This window comes from Oncorhynchus keta, chromosome 10, assembly GCF_023373465.1.
Source record: "Oncorhynchus keta strain PuntledgeMale-10-30-2019 chromosome 10, Oket_V2, whole genome shotgun sequence".
In the NCBI taxonomy this organism is placed as follows: Eukaryota; Metazoa; Chordata; class Actinopteri; order Salmoniformes; family Salmonidae; genus Oncorhynchus; species Oncorhynchus keta.
In genome coordinates this window covers 60,926,114-60,948,212 of record NC_068430.1, presented here as the reverse complement: position 1 = coordinate 60,948,212, position 22,099 = coordinate 60,926,114, and the positions used below count along the sequence as shown (strand labels likewise).

Below are 22,099 nucleotides of genomic sequence, written 5' to 3'. Positions count from 1 at the left end.
CGGAAAACTGCACGCAAAACACTAGTTACAGGAACAGATCTCATATACAACCCTGGGTATCATAGCAGGCTAACAACATACAGACTAGAAAAGTTGGACTCCGTTTTGTTTTCCTGTGGCCTTCTAATCAGTCTGCTCCTCCCTCTGCAGGCACTCATCCTCTGGCCAAACACATGTCTTCGTTCGACAGCAAGTTCAACAACATCTTCATGGACGCCGGCTGGAGGGACTTGTTTGGCAGACTCGAGGCCCCAACATCAGGTACAGCAGAGAACTGGAGCAGCAACAGTAACAATTAATATCTAACAATTTCACAACATGTACCCAATACACACGAGTAAGGAATGGAATTAAGAATATGTAAATATATGGATGAGCAATGTCAGAGCATACAGTAGAATAGTATAGAATACAGTATATACACATGAGATGAGTAAGGCAAGATATGTAAACATTATTAAAAGTGACATTATTAAAGTGACTAGTGTTCCATTTATTAAAGTAACCAATGATTTCAAGTCTGTGTATTTTGGCAGCTGCCTCTCTGTGATAGTGATGGCTATTTAACAGTCTGATGGCCTTGAGATAGAAGCTATTTTTCAGTCTCTCTGTCCCAGCTTTGATGCACCTATACTGACCTCGCCTTCTGGATGGTAGCGGGATTAACAGGCAGTGGCTTGGGTGGTTGTTGTCCTTGATTATCTTTTTGGAATCCTTGTGACATTGGGTGCTGTAGGTGTCCTGGAGGGAAGGTAGTTTGCCTCCGGTGATGCGCTGTGCAGACCCACCACCCTCTGGAGAGTTCTGCGATTGTGGGCGGTGCAGTTGCCGTACCAGCCGGTGATACAGCCTGACAGGATGCTCTCAATTGTGCATCTGTAAAAGTTTGTGAGGGTTTTAGGTGACAAGACACATTTTTCAGCCTCCTGAGGTTAAAGAGACGCTGTTGCGCCTTCTTCACCACGCTGTCTGTGTGGGTGGACCGTTTCAGTTTGTCAGGGATGTGTACACCGAGGAACTTAAAACTTTCCACCTTCTCTACTGCTGTTCCGTCGATGTGGATGGGGGGATGCTCCCTCTGCTGTATCCTGAAGCCCACGATCATCTCCTTTGTTTTGTTGACATTGAGTGAGAGGTTATTTTGTTTTTACTGTTGTGTCGTCTGCAAACTTGATGGTTGAGTTGGAGGCGTGCTTGGCCACGCAGTCATGGGTGAACAGGGAGTACAGGAGGGGTCTGAGTACGTACTCTTGTGGGGGCCCCAGTGTTGAGGATCAGCGAAGTGGTGTTGTTTCCTACCTTCACTACCTGGGGGCGGCTCTTCAGGAAGTCCAGGGCCCAATTGCACAATGCGGGGTTCAGACCCAGGGCCTCATGCTTGAAGCTTGAAGGGTACTATGGTGTTAAATGCTGAGTCAATGAACAGCATTCTTACATAGGTATTCCTCTTGTCCAGATGGGATAGGGCAGTGTGCAGTGTGATGGCGATTGCATCGTCTGTGGACATATTGGGGCGGTAAGCAAATTGAAGTGGGTTTAGGGTGACAGGTAAGATGGAGGTGATATGAACCTTGACCTGCCTCTCAAAGCACTTCATGATGACAGAAGTGAGTGCTATGGAGTGATAGTCATTTAGTTCAGTTATCTTTGCATTCTTGGGTACAGGAACAATGGTGGCCAACTCAAAGCATGTGGACACAGCAGACTGGAACGGGCATAGATTGAATATTTTGGTAAACACACCCGCCAGCTGGTCTGCGCATGCTCTGAGGACGCAGCTAGGGATGCCATCTGGGCCGGAAGTCTTGCGAGGGTTAACACGTTTAAATGTCTTAATCACGTCGGCCATTGAGAAGGAGAGCCCATAGCGGGCCGCATCGGTGGCACTGTGTTACGTACTGACCACACCACTCGCGTCAACGCACTGCAAATCCGGCCTCTCCCATCTCCTCATTGGTTTTAGCTTGTCCGGAAGCAAGACATCGGCGTCTGCGACGTGGCTAGTTTTCCTTTTGTAGTCTGTGATTGTCTGTAGACACTGCCACATACAGTGGGGAGAACAAGTATTTGATACACTGACGATTTTGCAGGATTTCCTAATTACAAAGCATGTAGAGGTCTGTAATTTTTTATCATAGGTACACTTCGACTGTGAGAGACGGAATCTAAAACAAAAATCCAGAAAATCACATTGTATGATTTTAAAGTAATTAATTTGCATTTTATTGCATGACATAAAATGCAAATAAATTACTTAAAAATCATACAATGTGATATTCTGGATTTTTGTTTTAGATTCCGTCTCTCACAGTTGAAGTGTACCTATGATAAAAATGACAGACCTCTACATGCTTTGTAAGTAGGAAAACCTGCAAAATCGGCAGTGTATCAAATACTTGTTCTCCCAACTGTATGTCTGGTGTCTGAGCCATTGAATTGTGACTCCACTTTGTCTCTACACTGACGTTTTGATTTCCATGCGGAGGAAATGACTACTCGGTTTGTATTCTTCCATAATGCCAGACACCTTGCCATGTTTAAATGCGGTGGTTTGCGCTTTTAGTTTTGCCCGAATGCTGCCATCTATCCACGGTTTCTGGCTAGGGTAGATTTTAATAGTCACAGTGGGTACAACATCTCCTATAAACTTCCTGATGAAGGCAGTTACTGTTTCAGTATATTCGTCAAGCTACCCGGAACATATCCCAGTCTGCGTGATCAATACAATCTTGAAGCGTGGATTCCGATTGGTCAGACCAGCATTGAATAGTCTTTAGCACGAGTACTTCCTGTTTAAGTTTCTGCCTATGGGAAAGGAGGATCAAAATGGAGTCGTGGTCAGATTTGCCGAAAGGAATGCGGGGGAGGGCCTTGTATGCATCCCGGAAGTTGGAGTGACAGTGGTCTTGTGTTTTAGCAGCACGAGTACTACAGTCGATATGCTGATAAAATTTAGGCATCCTTTTCTTCAAATTTGCTTAAGTCTTTCTAAATGTTCTTAAAATGTAGTAGTTTGTTATAATTATAATATTGTATTTATTTATTAAAAACATGATTACAAAATATGTAAGTTATTATTTATGTACAGGGTATTCATAGCAGGAAGCTTTACCGAATACTTCTTTAAGTGTAATATGCTCACATACACACAATATTCGTATATTATGATGCTTCTACTGTTGCATTACTGTAGGTGTTGAATGATAATACAATACATTAAAAATAAACTAATAAAAATAGTAATACATGAGATTTAAAAAGGGTGTAAAAACAAAAACATGATAGGTTGTGCCCTCCACTTTGGGTTTCCCAAGACAACATTGATGTGGCAGGCCGCGTTTCTCAGTACCTGGCTGGGGCCAGTGTTTCACACCAGTGTCCCATCTCTGAGGCCATGCTCACCTACAAACAGAAAAGGTAAGGTGTGTGTGTGTGTGTGTGTGTGTGTGTGTGTGTGTGTGTGTGTGTGTGTGTGTGTGTGTGTGTGTGTGTGTGTGTGTGTGTGTGTGTGTGTGTGTGTGTGTGTGTGTGTGTGTGTGTGTGCAAGAAAGCAAACGTGTGCATGCATGTGAGTGCAAGAAAGCAAACGTGTGCATGCATGTGAGTGCAGCATGAATGGTGGATATTTAAGGGTGTGTGTGTGCCAATGCACGCGTGTGCATGTGTGTGTGTTTATGAAATGTCTGGTAAAATGTAGATATTATGTATGTAGATAGTTTTGTATTCTATTATGCTCTTAAACTATATTTGGATTATCTATTGTATAGCAAGTGCTCCCTCTACACTTCAGATTATTACATTTAGTGGCTACATTCTCATGAATTTATTTTTGGATAAAGCAACCAGTATTGCTAATTTCAACCACATTCAATGACATCGACAACATTTGTTTATTCAAATTAGCACCAACAGAATATCAACATGTCGACTACACTTTGACAGCACATATTTTGCGACATTTGACTCATACAGAAGTCATGAACTCATGAAGAACAACAACGAAGTGTACCATTTTACCACACTGAGTTTTTCTACCTTTTTCTTTCATTTGCATTCAAGGAAGAGAAGCTTATATTTTGATTTTTACATCAGGTACCTGGCCACAGCCTTTCGTTTGACCCCGCCCCCCTGCTGTGTTGCATTTTGTCCACTAATATAACCTGTGACCCCTTGTTGTCTAATGCCTAACCCGCCCACACATAACTCGCTGTTCGTCTTAACTTCCTATCTGGTCTGCTTCGACTACCCCCGTATTGATTTGAGTTTTTGCATGTCTTACTGTCTTAACCACTTGTTTGTTTGTCTGGCTTGGTTGGCTTCTGGTTTGGATTTGGTTTGGATATGTGGATTTTGGATAAGATACAGTCAGCAATATGACATCGTCATACTATACACTGCAGGGTGACTTCCTGCTTACAGAAGTCAACAACAAAAGTCAAATCTGCCAAGGCTGCCATTATTGGATCTTTCCGATGTCGGCATGCCTCAAAGGAGTGCCAAACGTACAGATTGGGAAGAGCCAATAGTGACCGTCTTAGTGGATTGAAACCCTGTTATCGTTGAAATCTGTAATCAGGAAGTCGCCCCGCTGTGTTTGATGATGTCACATTGCTGACTCTACCTTTAAGGTCTCCCACGTACTTTGGTCTTTAAAGTTGGGAATGGTAGGGCAAACTTGACGCAATGAGATCTAAGAGAGAAAGGTTGACATTGATGTGTTCTTTCCTATTACCTCAGAGAGAGAAGAGAGATGTGGGGGAGATCAAGAAAGAGGGGATGAAACAAGATTAAAAATGAGGAGGAGGATGAGTGTAAAGAAGGAGAGATGACAGTGGAGATCTAATTAGGTGGTTTGAAGAGATGGGAGGGAGGAAGAAAGAGTGGATAGTGCGGCGGTACCAGCCACCTGACACTCTCACACACAAACACACACGATACACACACCTGCGTGTTTTTATTTTTAGTGTCTTTTATTTTCAAAACTCTGCTCAGATGTCACTGTTGACCCACCTCAGAAACAATTCTGGCCTTTAAGAGTGTAATGACATAGACACACACTTTATATCCACCAGGGAGGATGAGCACGTAAACATTTAAAGGTCACCTTAACAATTACTAGGTGTATAAAAGGCACAGTGCACTGTATTATAGGCACGAAGGGTGACTTTTGATTGGCTAATCCCGGTCTCCCCTTGGTGACAGGGACAGAGTCCACTGAGCATTGTCACAACATGAAAAGAGCCGATTGAGTCCAAACTCTGCAGAGAGGAGTAATGCTTTCATCTATCATGTGTTTTCAGATCAGTGCCATTGAAGAACAGGAGACCAGGAAGCCGCGTTAGAATATTGAGACGCACTTGAAGATTATCCTAGATCAGGGCTCTACAACAATGTTCCTGGACTGTTTTAGCTCCAACCCCAATTATAACTAAACTGATTCATCAAACATCTCATTTTTAGAATCAGGTGCGCTAGCTAAGAGTTAGAGTGAAAACCTACAGGATCGTACCTCTCCAGGAACAGGGTTGGAGAGCCCTGTCCTAGATAATATTCTGGTCAGATAGGCAGTGGAAACTACTGTGCACCACTGAGTTTGCTCAATGTGCTATGTTTGTACCTACTTGTCTTCTTTCTCTTTGAAAAGCAAGGGTGCAAAGTCTCAGATGTGTATACTCAATATTTTAGTCAATGCTTTTTCCATCTCTAAAAACTCTGGAAAACTCTCAATCCTACTCTCGAGTGTGTCTCGCGAGGGAGATGAACTTGTCATGCTCTGTTTGTCCTGCCTCTTTGCTATCCTAACATGTTTTTCTCACAGCTCTTTTCACCATGCTCTCCAAAAATGCACCTTCTCTGGCCTCATTTTGCAGGTTATTTTGGTTTTGTACCAGCAATATCCATCTTTTTGAGCAAATTTTGGGTGATTTGTGAGAAATAGGCAAGGATAGCTTTGGTAAAACGAAGGCAGCACTACCAACGTCACGCAGAAGTAGTTGACTGGAACCGAACATATGAAATTGCTAACAGTACTTTAACCCTCAGTCTATTAAGCAACCCTTTACAAATACAGGGGTGAATCCTAACTTCCACTTAAGTCAACTTTTAGCTTATTCTCCCATTGTCATCAATGAATGACTAAGTGAAAATGTACCTAAATGGAAGTTAGGATTTGCCCCACAATGTATAATGGATGTGCACGGCGCTGGTCCTCGAGTGCCGTAGTTCTGTATATTTTTGTCCTTGTTAATTTTTGTCTGATTCTCAGTAACCTCAAGTACTGAGAAACCAAAACCAGCGGGATTGCAGAACTCACCCTGTATATTAGGTTCACATTCAATGTTACCAACAATTTTAGCCACCTCACTCACTCCACCCCTCCTCCACTGCTCACGTCACGGCAGGCTTACAACGCACCCGTTTAGGGGTCGGTTGTAAGGAGCATTCTCTGGCATTCCCATCACTGCATGACCTTCATTCCCAAAATGTTCCGGGTTTTCCAGAACCACTTGGGAGCCGCCATGTCTCATCGATTCCGATTGGACATCCCTTAGTCACACACACAAACTCATTCTTCCTTCAGACCCATCACACCACCACATCCAAAACAGGAGTGTGTTGATCCTGGATCCAATACTAACATTACTATTTGTTATCCATTCTCTCACCCTCAGCCCTGACGAGGACTCCTGTCAGAAGTTTGTGCCATTTATTGGGGTAAGAATATTCACTTGCAACTAAATAACGCACGCGAGTGTTATCTTTGAGCGCTCATCTTCAATTAGACTGACAATTATCTGTCATTTATTTGAAGCTGTCACGATAATGCACAATGAGAACAGATTTTTATTTATAGCTGCTTTATTGAGGAAAGTTTTACTTGCAATGACTGGGATATGTTTGTTTTTTACTTCCACTATAATATGCAAAAGTATGTGGACATCCATTCAAATTAGTGGATTCGGCTATTTCAGCCACACCCGTTGCTGACAGGTGTATACAATTCAAGCACACAACCATGCAATCTCCATAGACAAACAGTGGCAGTAGAATGGCCTTACTGAAGAGCTCAGTGACTTTCAACGTGGCACCGTCATAGGATGCCACCTTTCCAACAAGTCAGTTTGTCAATGTCTGCCCTGCTGGATCTGCCCTAGTCAACTGTAAGTGCTGTTATTGTGAAGTAGAAACATGCAGGAGCAACAACGGTTCACCCGCGAAGTGATAGGCCACACAAGCTCACAGAATGGGACTACCGAGTGCTGAAGCAAGTTGTGCGTAAAAATCGTCTGTCCTCTGGAAGCAACGTCAGCACAAGAAATATTCGTCAGGAGCTTCATGAAATGGGTTTCCATGGCCGAGCAGCCGCACACAAACGTAAGATCACTATGCGCAATGCCAAGCGTCAGCTGGAGTTGTGTAACGCTTGCTGCTGTTGGACTCTGGAGCAGTGGAAATGCGTTCTCTGGAATGATGAATCACCCTTCGCCATCTGGCAGTTGACAGATGAATCTGGGTTTAGCAGATGCCAGGAGAACGATACCATAGTTGTCAGGACCCGGTTACGAACTCGGGTCTCCGGTGTGAGAAACAGTCACTTCGTAAACTGAGCCACTAATCCAGATCCCAAAGGACTTCCATCCAACGTAGCGGTTCAGAGGGAACACCATTCTCCTTCGCCCAGACACCATCCATGAAGTTACCTGCGGCTCAAGAGTCTACCAAGGCTTGAAGGGGAAGCTTGTGGTTGTCCCAGGAAAGGGTGACTGGAATGAGCAGGCGGGAGTTGGATGGATGGGAGGAGGTTATGTTTCCCGTTACAGTCCTCCCAGGCCTGCACGGGACAGTACGTTTCCCTGGAGCCCGGGACACGTGGAGCGGAAATGGCCCGGTTTGCCGCAATATAGACAGCATCGCTCCCTCATCCGGCGGCATCTCTCGTCCAATCTGCATGGGTTCCGGTGGAGCCAGCGAGGATAAAGGTGGAGACTCTGAGCTGGGACCGATAGGAGCTAGGGTGAGAGGTCTACGGTTGAGTTCTCTCTCAGACGCTGGTCTATGCGGGAGTCCAACTTGATCAGGGACTCGAGGTTGTCCGGTGGTTCCCGAGTGGCCAGTACATCTTGGATGGTGTCGGAAAGACCCTTCAAAAAGCACACTGTGAGCGCCTCGTCGTTCCAGCTACTTGCTGCTGCCACCGTGCGGAACTGGATGGCATAGTCCGTCACGTTGCGCCGACCTTGGCGGAGAGTCAGGAGCTGTTTGGCTGAGTCAGGGCCGCTGGTAGGACCTTGAAACACTCACTTGAATTCCTCAGCAAATGTAGAGTAGCTGGCACAGCATGGACTTTGGGCATCCCACACAGCAGTAGCCCAGGCTAGGGCTTTTTCCGACAGCAGGGTGATGATATATGCGATCTTGGTCCGGTCGGTGGGAAACGACGAGGGTTGCAGCTCGAAGGAGAGAGAACATTGGGTGAAAAACCCCTTACAAGCTCTCGGATCACCTGAGAACCGTCAGAGATGCGGCAGACGAGGTTCAGCCAGGGGGTTAACTGCCACAAGCACTTGTATCTGATGTACTGGGGCAGGAGCGGTTGCCGGGGAAAGTCGATCAGATATCTGCTTTATGGAAGTCAGCATCTCCGACAGAAGTTGAGAATGTCTAGCCATTAAGGCCTCTTGCTGAACAAGAGCAGCTTCATGGCGTTGGACAGTCCCCTCGTGGTGGGACAGCATGGAAAAAGGTCCTGGGTACTGGCTGCCTCTGGGTTCATTTTGTTGGCTCTGTGTTTCTGTCAGGACCCGGTTACGAACTCGGGTCTCCGGTGTGAGAAACATTCACTTAGTAAACTGAGCCACTAATAGTCAGCAGAACCCAGAAGATGAGGCAGACACAGCAGTACTAGAGACGGTGATTTAATAAAGAAAAAAGGAAAAGATCTTCAGGCAAAAATATAAATCCACAACGTCAAAAGTAATTCCAAGAGAAAAAATGTATATTCTCCAAGACACAAGGAAAATCCACAAAGTGGTTAGAACAGCAGGGAAAAAAACAAACCTCAAAAGAATAATCCAAAATAATCAAGAACAAAATCAGAGTACCTCAAGAAAATCCAACTAGAGAAACAAAAGTTCACAGCATGGCTGGGGCTTGGTGCTAACATACAAACACAGAGCAAAGAACTGAGGCACACTAAGTGTTTAAATACATTCAAGGGAAACGAGGTACAGGTGCAACTAATAACTAGAACAAGGGAAAAACAAAAGGGTCAAAAAAGCACAACGGGGGCATCTAGTGACCAAAACCTGAACAATCCTGGCCAAATCCTGACAATAGTGCCAACTAAAGTTTGGTGGAGGAGGAATAATGGTCTGGGGCTGTATTACCTGGTTCGGGCTAGGCCCCTTAGTTCCAGTGAAGGGAAATCTTAACTGTATAGCATACAATGACATTGTAGACGATCTTGTGCTTCCAACTTTGTGGCAAGGCCCTTTCCTTTTTCAACATGACAATGCCGTCGTGCACAAAGCGAGGTCCATACAGAAGTAGTTTGTCGAAATCGGTGTGGAAGAACTTGACTGGCCTGCACAGAGCCCTGACCCCAACCCCATCGAACACCTTTAACATCTGCTAACCATGTGTATGTGACGAATAAAATTTGAGTTGATTTGGATGAATTGGAACGGCGACTGCGAGCCAGGCCTAATTGCCCAACACCAGTGCCCGACCTCACTAATGCACGAATGAGATGTTCAACGAGCAGGTGTCCACACACTTTTGGTCATGTATTGTACCTTGGTTAAATGTACTGACTGTACGTCGCTCTGGATAAGAGTGTCTGTTAAATGACCAAAATGTAAATCTCAATCTGGGCTTTTGTCCCCCTCAGCTGGTGAAAGTGGGCATCGTTGAGCACAACCTCTCGACCTCAAGTAAGACATCCTACTCTTTATTTTCCTTTGACCATGCGTTTGCTTTGTCTTGTTTGGTAATCCTTTGTTTCGAATGAGATGGAAGGAAGAAGGGAAGACAGAGAGAAGGGGCCCAGCGGGTAAAATACTGTATGTATGATGTCATAATCATGTCATATTTTGCCTGTAGAGTGGTTTTCTGGTTAAAAGGCATCATATAACTAGATTACAACCACTGATACAACCAGGTAAAGCAACTTTTTCATGACGAGATCAAGATGCCATGGGACAGACGTCATATTTTGGTCGTTATCTGGTTAGATAACCCGATTTAAACCAGATAAAGATGTATTTTTCTGGTTGCTGAAAATAATTTAACAAATCCTCCTCCCTAATCCTCAGTGGACTCTGATGATGCTGTGATGGGGACCATCAATATGCTGGCCTCCCCTCCCCCCCAGCCGGGAACAACCTACATGAAGGACCTGACCTGCACCCCGCCCCCCTCCCCCTCCGTCTCAGCCACCCTCGCCGGAGCTGGGTACGTACTGTACCTTAGCTGTCTTGTTAATTAAGTTATCTTCCTTCTCTCATAACCATTATTTGATCTGAAGGTCAACCTTATAACTATGGCTATAACCCCCACAGAGGCCCATTGGCCACAGTAGCCAATAAAAACAATTTCACAAGGTACAGACCACACCTTCCACATTAATGCGTTTCTTATAATATTTTGGGTTCTGATGGGGTAGAGCAATTGAACTATTCTCATGAGGCATTTGTAAACGATATATTATTAATTTAATGAGTCATTCGTAAACTATATATTATTAATTTAAAAGGCCAAAGATGTACCAATCTGGAGCGAGTGAGAGAGGATAGCCATCCTTCACCACCCCACTTTCCCGCCACTCTGCACACTTCCCAGATGAATGACCTTACTACATCCAGATGTTCCTTGCAGACCAGACGTTGGGTGGGGTGAGGGGAAGGGAAATAACCACTGTTCTGTGTTCCGTACTGTCTTTCACTGGAGCTCTACTTGTACCCTTTGTCTTCTTCCTTTTTATGACTTGACCTGTAAATTGTACATAATAAAATAAACTGGCTACAGCCCCACACTGTCACGCACAAGTTCAGACGGTACTAAACCTCGCAGTTTTGGCCTTTTTCTTCCCTTTCATGCCTACAAAACGTTCCTGTTACATTCCTAAAACGTTTCTCTCCCATATCCCTCCGCCGTGCAGCTCTCCGGCGACAGGCGGGGAGGTGATGGGGCTACAGGTGGACTACTGGACATGTCACGGCGCCGACAAGAAGAAGGAGGGCGAGAAACGCGACGTGGGCATCAAGAATACCCTGAAGAGCAACTTCCGCTCGCTGCAGGTGTCCCGCATCCCCAACGGGGGCGAGCTGACACCCCCTCCCGGCATGGCCATGACCGTTGTCATGAAGGAGAAGAACAAGAAAGGTGGGTGGCGCTTTACTGAAAGCCGATGGGTTGAATGTGTTATTACCCGTTATAAGTGTTAATGCCACCTTACAACTCATAGCATGTTGTGTTTTTCTATATGAACATGTGTGCCTGATGAAGAAGACGTCTTTTTCTGGTTGTAATCTAGTTATCTGGCCAAATACAGCAACAACCAGATTTTGTGTTGATGTCGGCATGAAAAAGAAGTCTTTACCTTTACATCTTTAGTTTTTTTCAATTATCTCTTTACTTCACTGATGTCCTCTCTCGCTCTTCTCTTTCTCACGCTTTGATGAGCAGTGATATTCCTGAGTAAAAAGCCCAAGGAGAAGGAGGTGGACTCCAAGAGCCAGGTGATCGAGGGCATCAGCAGGCTGATCTGCACTGCCAAACACCAGCACACCATGCTGAGAGGTACAGGCCTGACAAACACACACACACACACACACACGTAAGCATAAACACATACCCACACATAGGGTTGTTTCGTTGACCGCCAGAGCTCAACTTGGGCAGGAGCTCACCAGAGCTGAGTACTGGCACATCACATTTTCTACTACTTGAGCTCCTATTCCTCTAATACAAAATGTGCTCAAAAGTATTGTGGAGCTCCTGCACCTAAATATATAAAGTACCTGCACCTAAAATGAGTACTGGCACCTACCTATTTCAGTCCAAGTCAAGTACTGGTGACCATATTACCATCACACCTGCAGTCATGAGTCATGACCGCAGTCAAATTCCAAGTGACCATTGAGTCACAGTAATCTCCTCTGGAGATTGTGTTAGTAGTAGTAACCAACTCGCTAACGAGCAATAGGTCCTAATGGCCTGGCACTCAGGGCTCTATTGTCCCTCTAACCATTCTGACTTCAATGCAAATAAAAAACGAAAATCACATCAAACACTTATCATCATAACAGTATTGTGTTTTTAAAACTCACCTTACTGTGATTGATCAATTTAAAGAAAGAAGTTCAACAGCAGGTTGAACCTGAGTGGAAAGCATGGTTGTTGTGTATGTTGTATCAAAGTCTAACATAACGAAATGGACAGCGCTTTCTAAGTTGATGATTCATTCAAAACACTCATACACATATTAGAGCACATGCTTGTGCCATACAATACATAGCCTACCGCAAAGGCCTATTCAGCAAAAAAATATATAAAAACAGCATTGATTTAAGATGTCTTTGTAATTGGTCTCGCCTATACTCCAAAATTAAACAAATTCTAGTAATCTCCTTTGAATGTGGACTTTATTATTGTGCATTATTATGCATACTGGATGGACTGGTTACCTTACCTTGTGCTACCTTGTGCTACGCTCCAAACTTTCTATCCACGAGTCTGGGAGAGAACGTATAGGCCTAGGCGATGCTGTTGGTTGGTTGTGCAGGGCGGCACACAGAGTTAGCCTACAATTATAGTGAATTTAAATTTGAATAGCCTAGTAATTGGAAATAATTTATATTTTCAGAATTAATAGGCTGACACGTTACCTTTAGCTACAGAATATCTCACCACTGTGATTTTCCATCTCCTCTCTCTCCTTTATTCCTTTCTCGAGCGTACAGAGAGAGGGGCTGTCAACAGTTTAAATGAATTATGTTTCGTTGTGAAAACATGTTGCTATCAATGTTCCCGAACACTATATTTTATATTTGAGATTCTTCAAATTAGCCACCTGTTAGCAGTTGATGTTCCTCTTCAATTACACAAACCCAAAAGCAAATCAGGGGAGGAAAATATGTTAATTAAAAGAGAACAAATCATGCAGGGAGGTAGATTGTATATGTTCATGTTCCCCTGTCCTCAGTGATTCTCTCCTGTGATTCTCGCCACAGACCAAAGGGACAGGATGTAGTTTTATAACCCAGCCTTAGCCTGTGGTTGACCAATTAGAATTCCTTGCAATAGAACTGGGCCAATGACCAAATAGTAAGTATCATATTTCAGGCTCAATGACGAGACAAATTCCTCCCATGTCTCTGACCCATAGATCAATAATTCTCTCTTACAGAAAAAACACTATTTCCATTGATCATTATTACTCTCTTGACCTCGTTCTCTGCATTGTGTATTTATCTTCGAAATATTCTTACACACCCTTTGCCTTGATGACAGCTTTGCACACTCTTGGTATTCTCTCAACCAGCTTCATGAGGTAGTGACCTGGCATGCATTTAAATTAACAGGTGTGCCTTGTTAAAAGTTAAAAGGTAATGGTGGTATACAGAAGATAGCTCTATTTGGTAAAAGACACAAGTCCATATTATGGCAAGAACAGCTCGAATAAGCAAACGACAGTCCATCATTACTTTAAGACATGAAGGTCAGTCAATCCAGAAATTTTCCAAGAACTTTGAATGTTTCTTCAAGTGCAGTTGCAAAAACCATCAAGCGCTATGATGAAACTGGCTCTCATGAGGACCGCCACAGGAAAGGAAGACCCAGAATCACCTCTGAGGATAAGTTCATTAGAGTTACCAGCCTCAAATATTGCTGGCCAAATAAATGCTTCAGAGTTCAAGTAACAGACACATCTCAACATCAACTGTTCAAAGGAGACTTTCATGGTTGAATTGCTGCAAAGAAACCACTACTAAAGAACACCAATAAGAAGAGCTTGGGCCAAGAAACATGAGCAATGGACATTAGACCGTTGAAAATCTGGAAATGAGTCCAAATTTGAGATTTTTGGTTTCAACTGCCATGTCTTTGTGAAACGCAGAGTAGGTGAACAGATGATCGCTGCATGTGTGGTTCCCACCGTGAAGCATGAGGAGGAGGTGTGATGGTGTGGGAATGCTTTGCTGGTGACTCTGTCAGAGATTTATTTAGAATTCAAAGCACACTTAACCAGCATGGCTACCACAGCATTCTGCAGCGGTACGCCATCCCATCTGGTTTCTGGTTTGCGCTTAGTTGGGACTATGAATTGTTTTTCAACAGGACAATGACCCAACACACCTCCAGGCTGTGTAAGGGCTATTTGACCAAGAAGGAGAGTGGAGTGCTGCACCAGATGACCTGGCCTCCACAATCACCCAACCTCAACCCAATTGAGATGGTTTGGGATGAGTTGGACCACAGTGTGAAGGAAAAGCAGCCAACAGGTGCTCAGCATATGTGGGAACTCCTTCAAGTCTGTTGGAAAATAATTCCAGGTGAAGCTGGTTGAGAGAATGAGAGTGTGCAAAGCTGTGGCTACTTTGAAGAATTGAAAATCTAAAATATATTTTGATTTTTTTAACACTTTCTTGGTTACTACATGATTACATGTGTTATTTCATAGTTTTGATGTCTTCACTATTACTCTACAATGTAGAAAATAGTAAAAAAAAAAAAAAGACCCTTGAATGAGTACGTGTGTCCAAACTTTTGACTGGTACTATGTCCAGACATTTCGATATGCAATCCCGTGTGAAAGCAGAGTTTTGATGGTTGCCACCAAAAAGAGGAGGAACCCAGCCGCTACTCTATTTATTTCTCAGCAGCTATTAAGAACATGCTCCACTATAATACCGGAATAGCCTACCTGGCATGATTGAAAAATGAACCGTGGAAAGCGGCCCCATTTTACTATTCGAGTGCACTTGCCTGAGGCAAGGAACGAGCGGAAGCTTTTTTTTGCAACTTTCTCAAATCATCAATAGTCTATAGTCGCATCATGCAGCCCATATATGTTTTGATTTCTAAGACATTGTAAGGTTTGTATAAACACAACTAAAGTGTTCAAATAAATCTAAATCTAGCATATAGGACCTGTTTCAAATGATCACTTTTACGCTCAACATAGCCACTTCATATGCGCAGTCGCTCCGGAATAGGAAAAATATCCTTTCTATTTTATTCAGCTAAGTTCAATTATATTCTTCTTTCTATAAAATCATATAATAAAATAACGCCACAGGACTTCTATGCATATCTTGCATGCTAAATGAACTAGCATACAGGCTATGGCATGGCGCATAGCCAGATGACATGTATTCTCTTCTTCTGAAATACATTGTCTTTACCTAATAATGTTTCCTTTGAAAAATGTTTCCTTCGAAATTGATTGAATATGATGGTGTCTATTACATGTAGATGTTCCAAAGGCGCACATCAGAGGCTTGTATGCGTGGAGGCTAAACATGTTTCTGTTAATTAACGGGCAATTACCGTGAGCCCGACAGTGATTAGACAATAAACGGGGCTGACGAAATGTCATGACTGCCACAGCCCTACCCAAACACCCCACTCTGCATCCCTTCAACGCAAGCATGCACCCACATGTTCAATCATACATGTATACTATATGCTTATCCTGTTTTAACACATACTGTAGAGTACGTGCTGAAGACACACACACATAGGTTAATGTGAATTCCCTGAATAGCCTCAATTCAATCGTTGAGTCTTTAACAAGTGCAATATCGCCACCAAGTGGTTGAAATTAACATTTTTGCGTCTCTTTCTCCTTTCTCTCTCTCTCTCCCTCTCTCCATAGTGTCCATTGACGGCGTGGAGTGGAATGATGTCAAGTTTTTCCAGCTGGCTGCCCAGTGGCCCACTCACGTCAAGCACTTCCCTGTTGGCATCTTCGGCTACACCAAGCCCGCCATGTGACATATCACTGCCACCTAAACCCAAGTATGGGTAGCTGCAGCCCAATATGGCAACCGGAGTATGGGCGAGTGGGTGTGTCGAAAGGAGTGGGTGATTGGAAAGATAATCAGCTAATTGAGCAGACTTGTTGCCACTCAAGACCCTTTTGCATGGCTGATACGAGTTCATAAGCCGCCGACCGGTGCACCGGTTTTGTATCGAGTTGCCTGCTGACCGGAGTTGCTTCCCACTGAGCAGCTGTGTCAAGTTGTCACCAGCGGTAGATAACGTGCCAATTTTCTTCTTCTCTCCTATGATTTTATTTCAAGTAGGATAGAAGCCGACACAAGAAATAACTAATATTGATAACCATCGAGATTTCACGTTGATACATGCATACAGTCTACTCAATGGGCATGACATGAAGGGCAACAACACCTGGACACAGTGTCCTTGCTCTCGCTTTCCAAGTGCTTGTCCCGGCGTGGGAAGTAGCTAATTAGTAGCCAATATCAGGGTGACCGTCACAGTGAGCACATGCATACAAGCAATAGTACGTCCATCATCAGTACTTTTAATAAAAAATAAACAATCGTCAGTTTTACAACAAAAAATCTACAATTATTTGTGTTTAACTACCAGCGAAATGCGACTCAGACTCATCCTCTGGATGATTCAGACTCAAGTCCAAACTCTCGCAGTACGATAGTTGTGTGGTAAGAACCGGACTAAAACGTCTAGCCTGTAACAGAGCGCTTTCGACACACCCACTCCTTTCCACACGCCCATTACTTTCCTTTCGGCACACCCACTCCTTTCCACACGCCCATTACTTTCCTTTCGGCACACCCACTCCTTTCCACACGCCCATTACTTTCCTTTCGGCACACCCACTCCTTTCCACACGCCCATTACTTTCCTTTCGACACACCCACTCCTTTCCACACGCCAATTACTTTCCTTTCGAACACATCCACTCGCCTATACGCCGGTCGACAAATTGGGCTGCAGCTACCCCCTTCTCCTTAAACCCTGACCCCTGAACAGACTTTATCATCTCCCATAGAGAGAGATGGGCTGGTTTCCATTCTGAAAAAGTACTCCTTTCCTTCCGTCCTTTAAAACGAACCTCATCTCCCATAGAGAGAATGGGGCTGGGTTCAATTCTGAAAAAAATAATTCTGTTCCCTTTGAACAGTCCTCATCTTCCATAGAGAGAGACAAGCTGGAATACATTCTGAAAAATCACTCCCTTCCGTTCTGTCCTTTTAATATTTGTATTTACTAGGTATTGAGGCCATCAATATGGTAATGGCTCCATGAAGTGAAGATTATAGGTCCTTATATGTTGGTTCCCAATGTTTCAAAATGTAATTATTAGAAATACATTTCTAAGTCTAAGTTTGAAATGAATCCAACTCCAAGTCATTCAGCTCCGTGGGCTCTCCAAGTTGCCAAAGGTAGTGGGGAAGGCTGGGAGTAATCCACCAGATTGGAACCCAGCCCTGCTCTGACTAAGCAAAAAACGTAAACAAACCCCCTAGTCCTTTTCCTGTGGAAACTGTCCAGTTACAAACCTGTGTTCCCAGTATAAAATGGATGTTGTTGTCAACGTCAAATGTTACTGTTTTATACACCAGCAAAAAAAGAAGGAAAAAAACATGTTTTGTTAAAAAATGTATGCTGCCTTTTAAGTATAATAGTGTATATTGTGGTTAGACACTTATAATGGCCACCTGTAATGGCAGCTTTGTTGGCACTTTGTTTTGTTACTATATTATTATTTCTGTGAAATCCTATGTGGGTAAATGTCCTGTATATAATGTAAGAGGATTGAAGGGGTGTGTTGGTGTGTGTTCGCCGTGTGTGCCGGGAGGCAGTGTGTTACTGATTTTTAGGGGAAAGGGTGGGATGCTGAGAGAGGAATTGCTGTGAAATTTGCAGAGGAACCCCTCTTGCTATGAAGAGACGTATTTTGTTCTCTTTTTCTATTGAGAAAAGTGACTTACTCAAGTTTTTGATACACTACTTTCTAGCTAGTATACTTGCCTTTTTGATTTAGAAGCACATTGTATGGAAACAGAATTGGGACAATCAGTAACCAAGAAACTTGGCACTGTATAACGAGAGACATTCATCAGAGAGTGGAATGTATCCTTAGGCGAGTTCAATGCAATGACTTCACTTGTGAATTTGTGACGTGGGCCCTAGGTGCATGCAAGAATTTCTGGACACAAACGTGTACAGGAGAGAGAAGAGTGAGAGAAAGGGAGGGCAAAGAAAGAAGGAAACAAATGTATTGTTCGCAGTGCCCTGCTCTAACACACCTGATTAGCCTACTCTCTGCAAAGGGCTCAGCAGTGCAGTTTTCAGTAATACCCTTCCCACACTACTACTGAGAAGACCCAAGCCAAGCTGTACTGCACTGGCCTGGTTAAGCATCCACTATCGTTGTTGGAACTGTGTTCAAAATGACCATGTGGGGAAAAAACAGTTAAACAGTACAGTTTGGCTTGGTACAGTAGTGTGAAAAGGGTAGAAGAATTCCACAGGTTGTTAAACTATTTACCAGTGACATTGAAGTGGTGTTCTTTTTTCTAACTTTATCCATTCTGAAAGACAAGAATTCCTTTCTATAAAACTAGCGTGCCGTATTCAACAATGAACTAATTGCTGTCCACTGTTCTCTGTTTTTATACTTTCTTTAAAGATAGACCCACTCATAATGTTGAGTCAAAAAGGGCCACAGGCTTAATTGGTTTTTAGGGAATTGCCAGGATTTTAATGTCAGCAATGTTGTTGTATTGTGTGTTGTTTTTTCATGAGGTGTATTTTCTCATAGACCTATGAGGGAAATAACGTCCTGTGCCTCTTCAGTCGAGGCTATGCAGGACACCTGGAAGTCAAAGCTTCCTTCCTTAGTTATTTTGCCTCTCTCCATCTTTTTACCTTGTATGTTTGTGACTTGACACGAAAATGCATTTCATTTGGATGAAAGTGTGTTTTGGAGATTTTAAGTGTGTGTCTGTGTGTGCATGCGCTCAGAAGGGGTACTGTGTAACCCCATTTGTCAATATCAACCATTTGAAAACTATGGCTTCTCTTGCGATTAGATACTACATGGATAGTATTACATTTGATGTATTTTTTGTTCATCTTCACCGTGGTAGCTGAGTATTAACAACAGTGTATGTTACCGTATATTTGACCCTTTCTTCGTGCATTGCTGATGGTCAAGGTGTTTCATGTTTTTGCCTCTGAAAGGGGGAAGGTCTTCGGTCAATGCCACTCATTTGACTATACAGTGTTCCACTATTTCATGATACAAATGGACACCATATATACAACAGTATATGACCACCCCTTCAAATTAGTGGATTCGGCTATTTCTGCCACACCCGTTGCTGACAGGTGTATGAAATCGAGCACACAGTCGAGCAATCGCCCTAGTCAAACATTGGCAGTAGAATGGCCTTACTGAAGAGTTCAGTGACTTTCAACGTGGCACCGTCATAGGATGCCACCTTTCCAACAAGTATTTTCCTTACATTTCTGCCCTGCTAGAGCTGCCCCGGTCAACTGCATATTGATGCCAATGATTTTGGAATGAGACATTTGACGAGCAGGTGACCACATACTTTTGGTCATGTAGTGTATCTATACATAACTGAAACATAAATATGTTCCACTACTTCATAATGCATATTTACAGTTGAAGTCAGAAGTGTCCATACACTTAGGTTTGAGTCATTAAAACTTGTTTTTTCAACCACTCCACAAATGTCTTGTGAACAAACTATAGTTTTGGCAAGTCGGTTAGGACATCTACTTTGTGCATGACACAAGTAATTTTTCCAACAATTGTTTACAGACAGATTATTTCACTTATAATTCACTGTATCACAATTCCAGTGGGTCAGAAGTTTACATACACTAAGTTAACTGTGCCTTTAAACAGCTTGGAAGATTCCAGAGAATTATGTCATGGCTTTAGAAGCTTCTGATAGGCTAATTGACATCATTTGAGTCCATTGGAGGTGTACCTGTGGATGTATTTCAAGGTCTACCTTCAAACACTGTGCCTCTTTGCCTGACATCATGGGAAAATTAAAAGAAATCAGCTAAGACCTCAGAAAACAAATTGTAGACCTCCACAAGTCTGGTTCATCCTTGGGAGCAGTTTCCAAATGACTGAAGGTACCACGTTCATCTGTACAAACAATAGTACGCTAGTATAAACACCATGCGACCACGAAAAGTGCAAATCAATTGCAGAACAACAGCAAAGGACCTTGTAAAGATGCTGGAGGAAACAGGTACAAAAGTATCTATATCCACAGTAAAACAAAGTCCTATATCGACAAGGAAACCACTGCTCCAAAACTGCCATAAAAAAAGCCAGACTACAGTTTGCAACTGCACAGGGGGACAAAGATTGTACTTTTTGGAGAAATGTCCTCTGGTCTGATGAAACAACAATATAATTGTTTGACCATAATGACCATTGTTATGTTTGGAGGGTAAAGGGGGAGACTTGCAAGCCAAAGAACACCATCCCAACCGTGAAGCACAGGGGTGGCAGCATCATGTTGTAGGGGTGCTTTGCTGCAGGGGAGACTGGTGCACTTCACAAAATAGATGGCACATTGAGGAAGGTAAATTATGTGGATATATTGAAGCAACATCTCAAGTTATCAGTCTGGAAGTTAAAGCTTGGTCGCAAATGGGTCTTCCAAATGGACAATGACCCCAAGCATACTTCCAAAGTTGTGGCAAAATGGCTTAAGGACAACAAAGTCATTGTATTGGAGTGGCCATCACAAAGCCCTGATCTCAATCCTATAGAAATTTTGTGGGCAGAACTGAAAAAGCGTGTGCGAGCAAGGAGGCCTACAAACCTGACTCAGTTACACCAGCTCTGCCAGGGGGAATGGGCCAAAATTCACTCAACTTATTGTGGGAAGATTGTGAAAGGCTACCCAAAACGTTTGACCCAAGTTAAACCATTTAAAGGCAATGCTACCAAATACTAATTGTTTGTGTAAACTTCTGACACACTGGGACTGTGATGAAAGAATAAAATATTAAGTAAATCATTCTCTCCTATTATTCTGACATTTCACATTCTTAAAATAAAGTGGTGATCTTATCCGACCTAAGACAGGGAATTTTTACTAGGATTAAATGTCAGGAATTGTGAAAAACTTAGTTTAAATGTATTTGGCTAAGGTGTATGTAAACGTCTGACTTCAACTGTATATTATAGCACTACTTTTGGGAAGTCAAGCGGCACCAAGTAATACCAAGAAAAACTGGACAGTCAAATAACTCCAACATTGAGCTTTACAGCTCTTTTAAGTATAGTTCAAGTTTGCTGATGTTTTTGCACAAACATTATTTTAAATGATGTGACAGACAGTGTTCTTTCTTTTTAAATGAACCACTAAAGAAAACAAGGTAGAAGCTCTTGTTTTTATGATGTCGGTATGTCTTTTTTTTCATATCAGTTTTAGTTTATTGTTATATTTTTGTTTTTATTTCAATCTTACTCTTTATTAAGTTTTTGTATGGCCATTTTATGATTCTAACCCTTTTTAAGAAAAGAGTTGAGCTCTTTTGTATAAAAAAAATGATGTTTGGAAATTGGGTTTTGAAGTGTTGTAAGTGAAAACAGACTATTAAAGGAGTGTTGAGAGAATTTGCATTGTTTTATTACTGTTTCAATTTGGAAAGATACTCATGTTGTCATGATACCATGTACCTATTAACCATACTTAGACCTGTCTTTGCATACAGAACACACACACACAGAATATGAGCTCATACCTGAGTCTGGACAGGTTTACATGGTGTTGGATTCCCCTTACCAACAGCAGATGGCAGAGTCATTGTACACATCTGAATCATGATCTGAATCTTTCAATTTAATGTTAATAAGGTCAGATATTCCACACACCAGAGCTTAATTTAATACTTCGATTTAATATGAATTAAATCCGATCCAGCTTTGGTTGTCAAATAGGAAGCTTTCACCCTCCCTCTCTGCCATCTTGGTCATCTCCTCATAAGCACAATCAACAAGAGCGGACTTGAGCAAGAGTCCAGCCCCACATTCTGTGTC

General features: G+C 42.9%; 1 protein-coding gene across 2 annotated transcripts in view; it reads left to right on the top strand.

The window, feature by feature from the left end:
- Positions 1-21,676, top strand: part of LOC118389124 (phosphofurin acidic cluster sorting protein 2-like) — a 97,186-nt gene extending 75,510 nt beyond the window's left edge. The window contains exons 17-25 of one of the 2 annotated variants that reach the window (XM_035778904.2): positions 151-261; positions 3,315-3,417; positions 4,060-4,092; positions 6,672-6,714; positions 9,890-9,932; positions 10,314-10,452; positions 11,159-11,382; positions 11,686-11,799; positions 15,881-21,676. In XM_035778904.2, coding sequence (XP_035634797.1) covers positions 151-261; positions 3,315-3,417; positions 4,060-4,092; positions 6,672-6,714; positions 9,890-9,932; positions 10,314-10,452; positions 11,159-11,382; positions 11,686-11,799; positions 15,881-15,999 — 929 coding nt within the window. In that variant the 3' untranslated portion in view covers positions 16,000-21,676. The remainder of the gene's footprint in view (positions 1-150; positions 262-3,314; positions 3,418-4,059; positions 4,093-6,671; positions 6,715-9,889; positions 9,933-10,313; positions 10,453-11,158; positions 11,383-11,685; positions 11,800-15,880) is intronic. The other variant, XM_035778905.2, reaches the window with a different exon arrangement.
- The last annotated feature ends 423 nt before the right edge of the window (positions 21,677-22,099 follow it).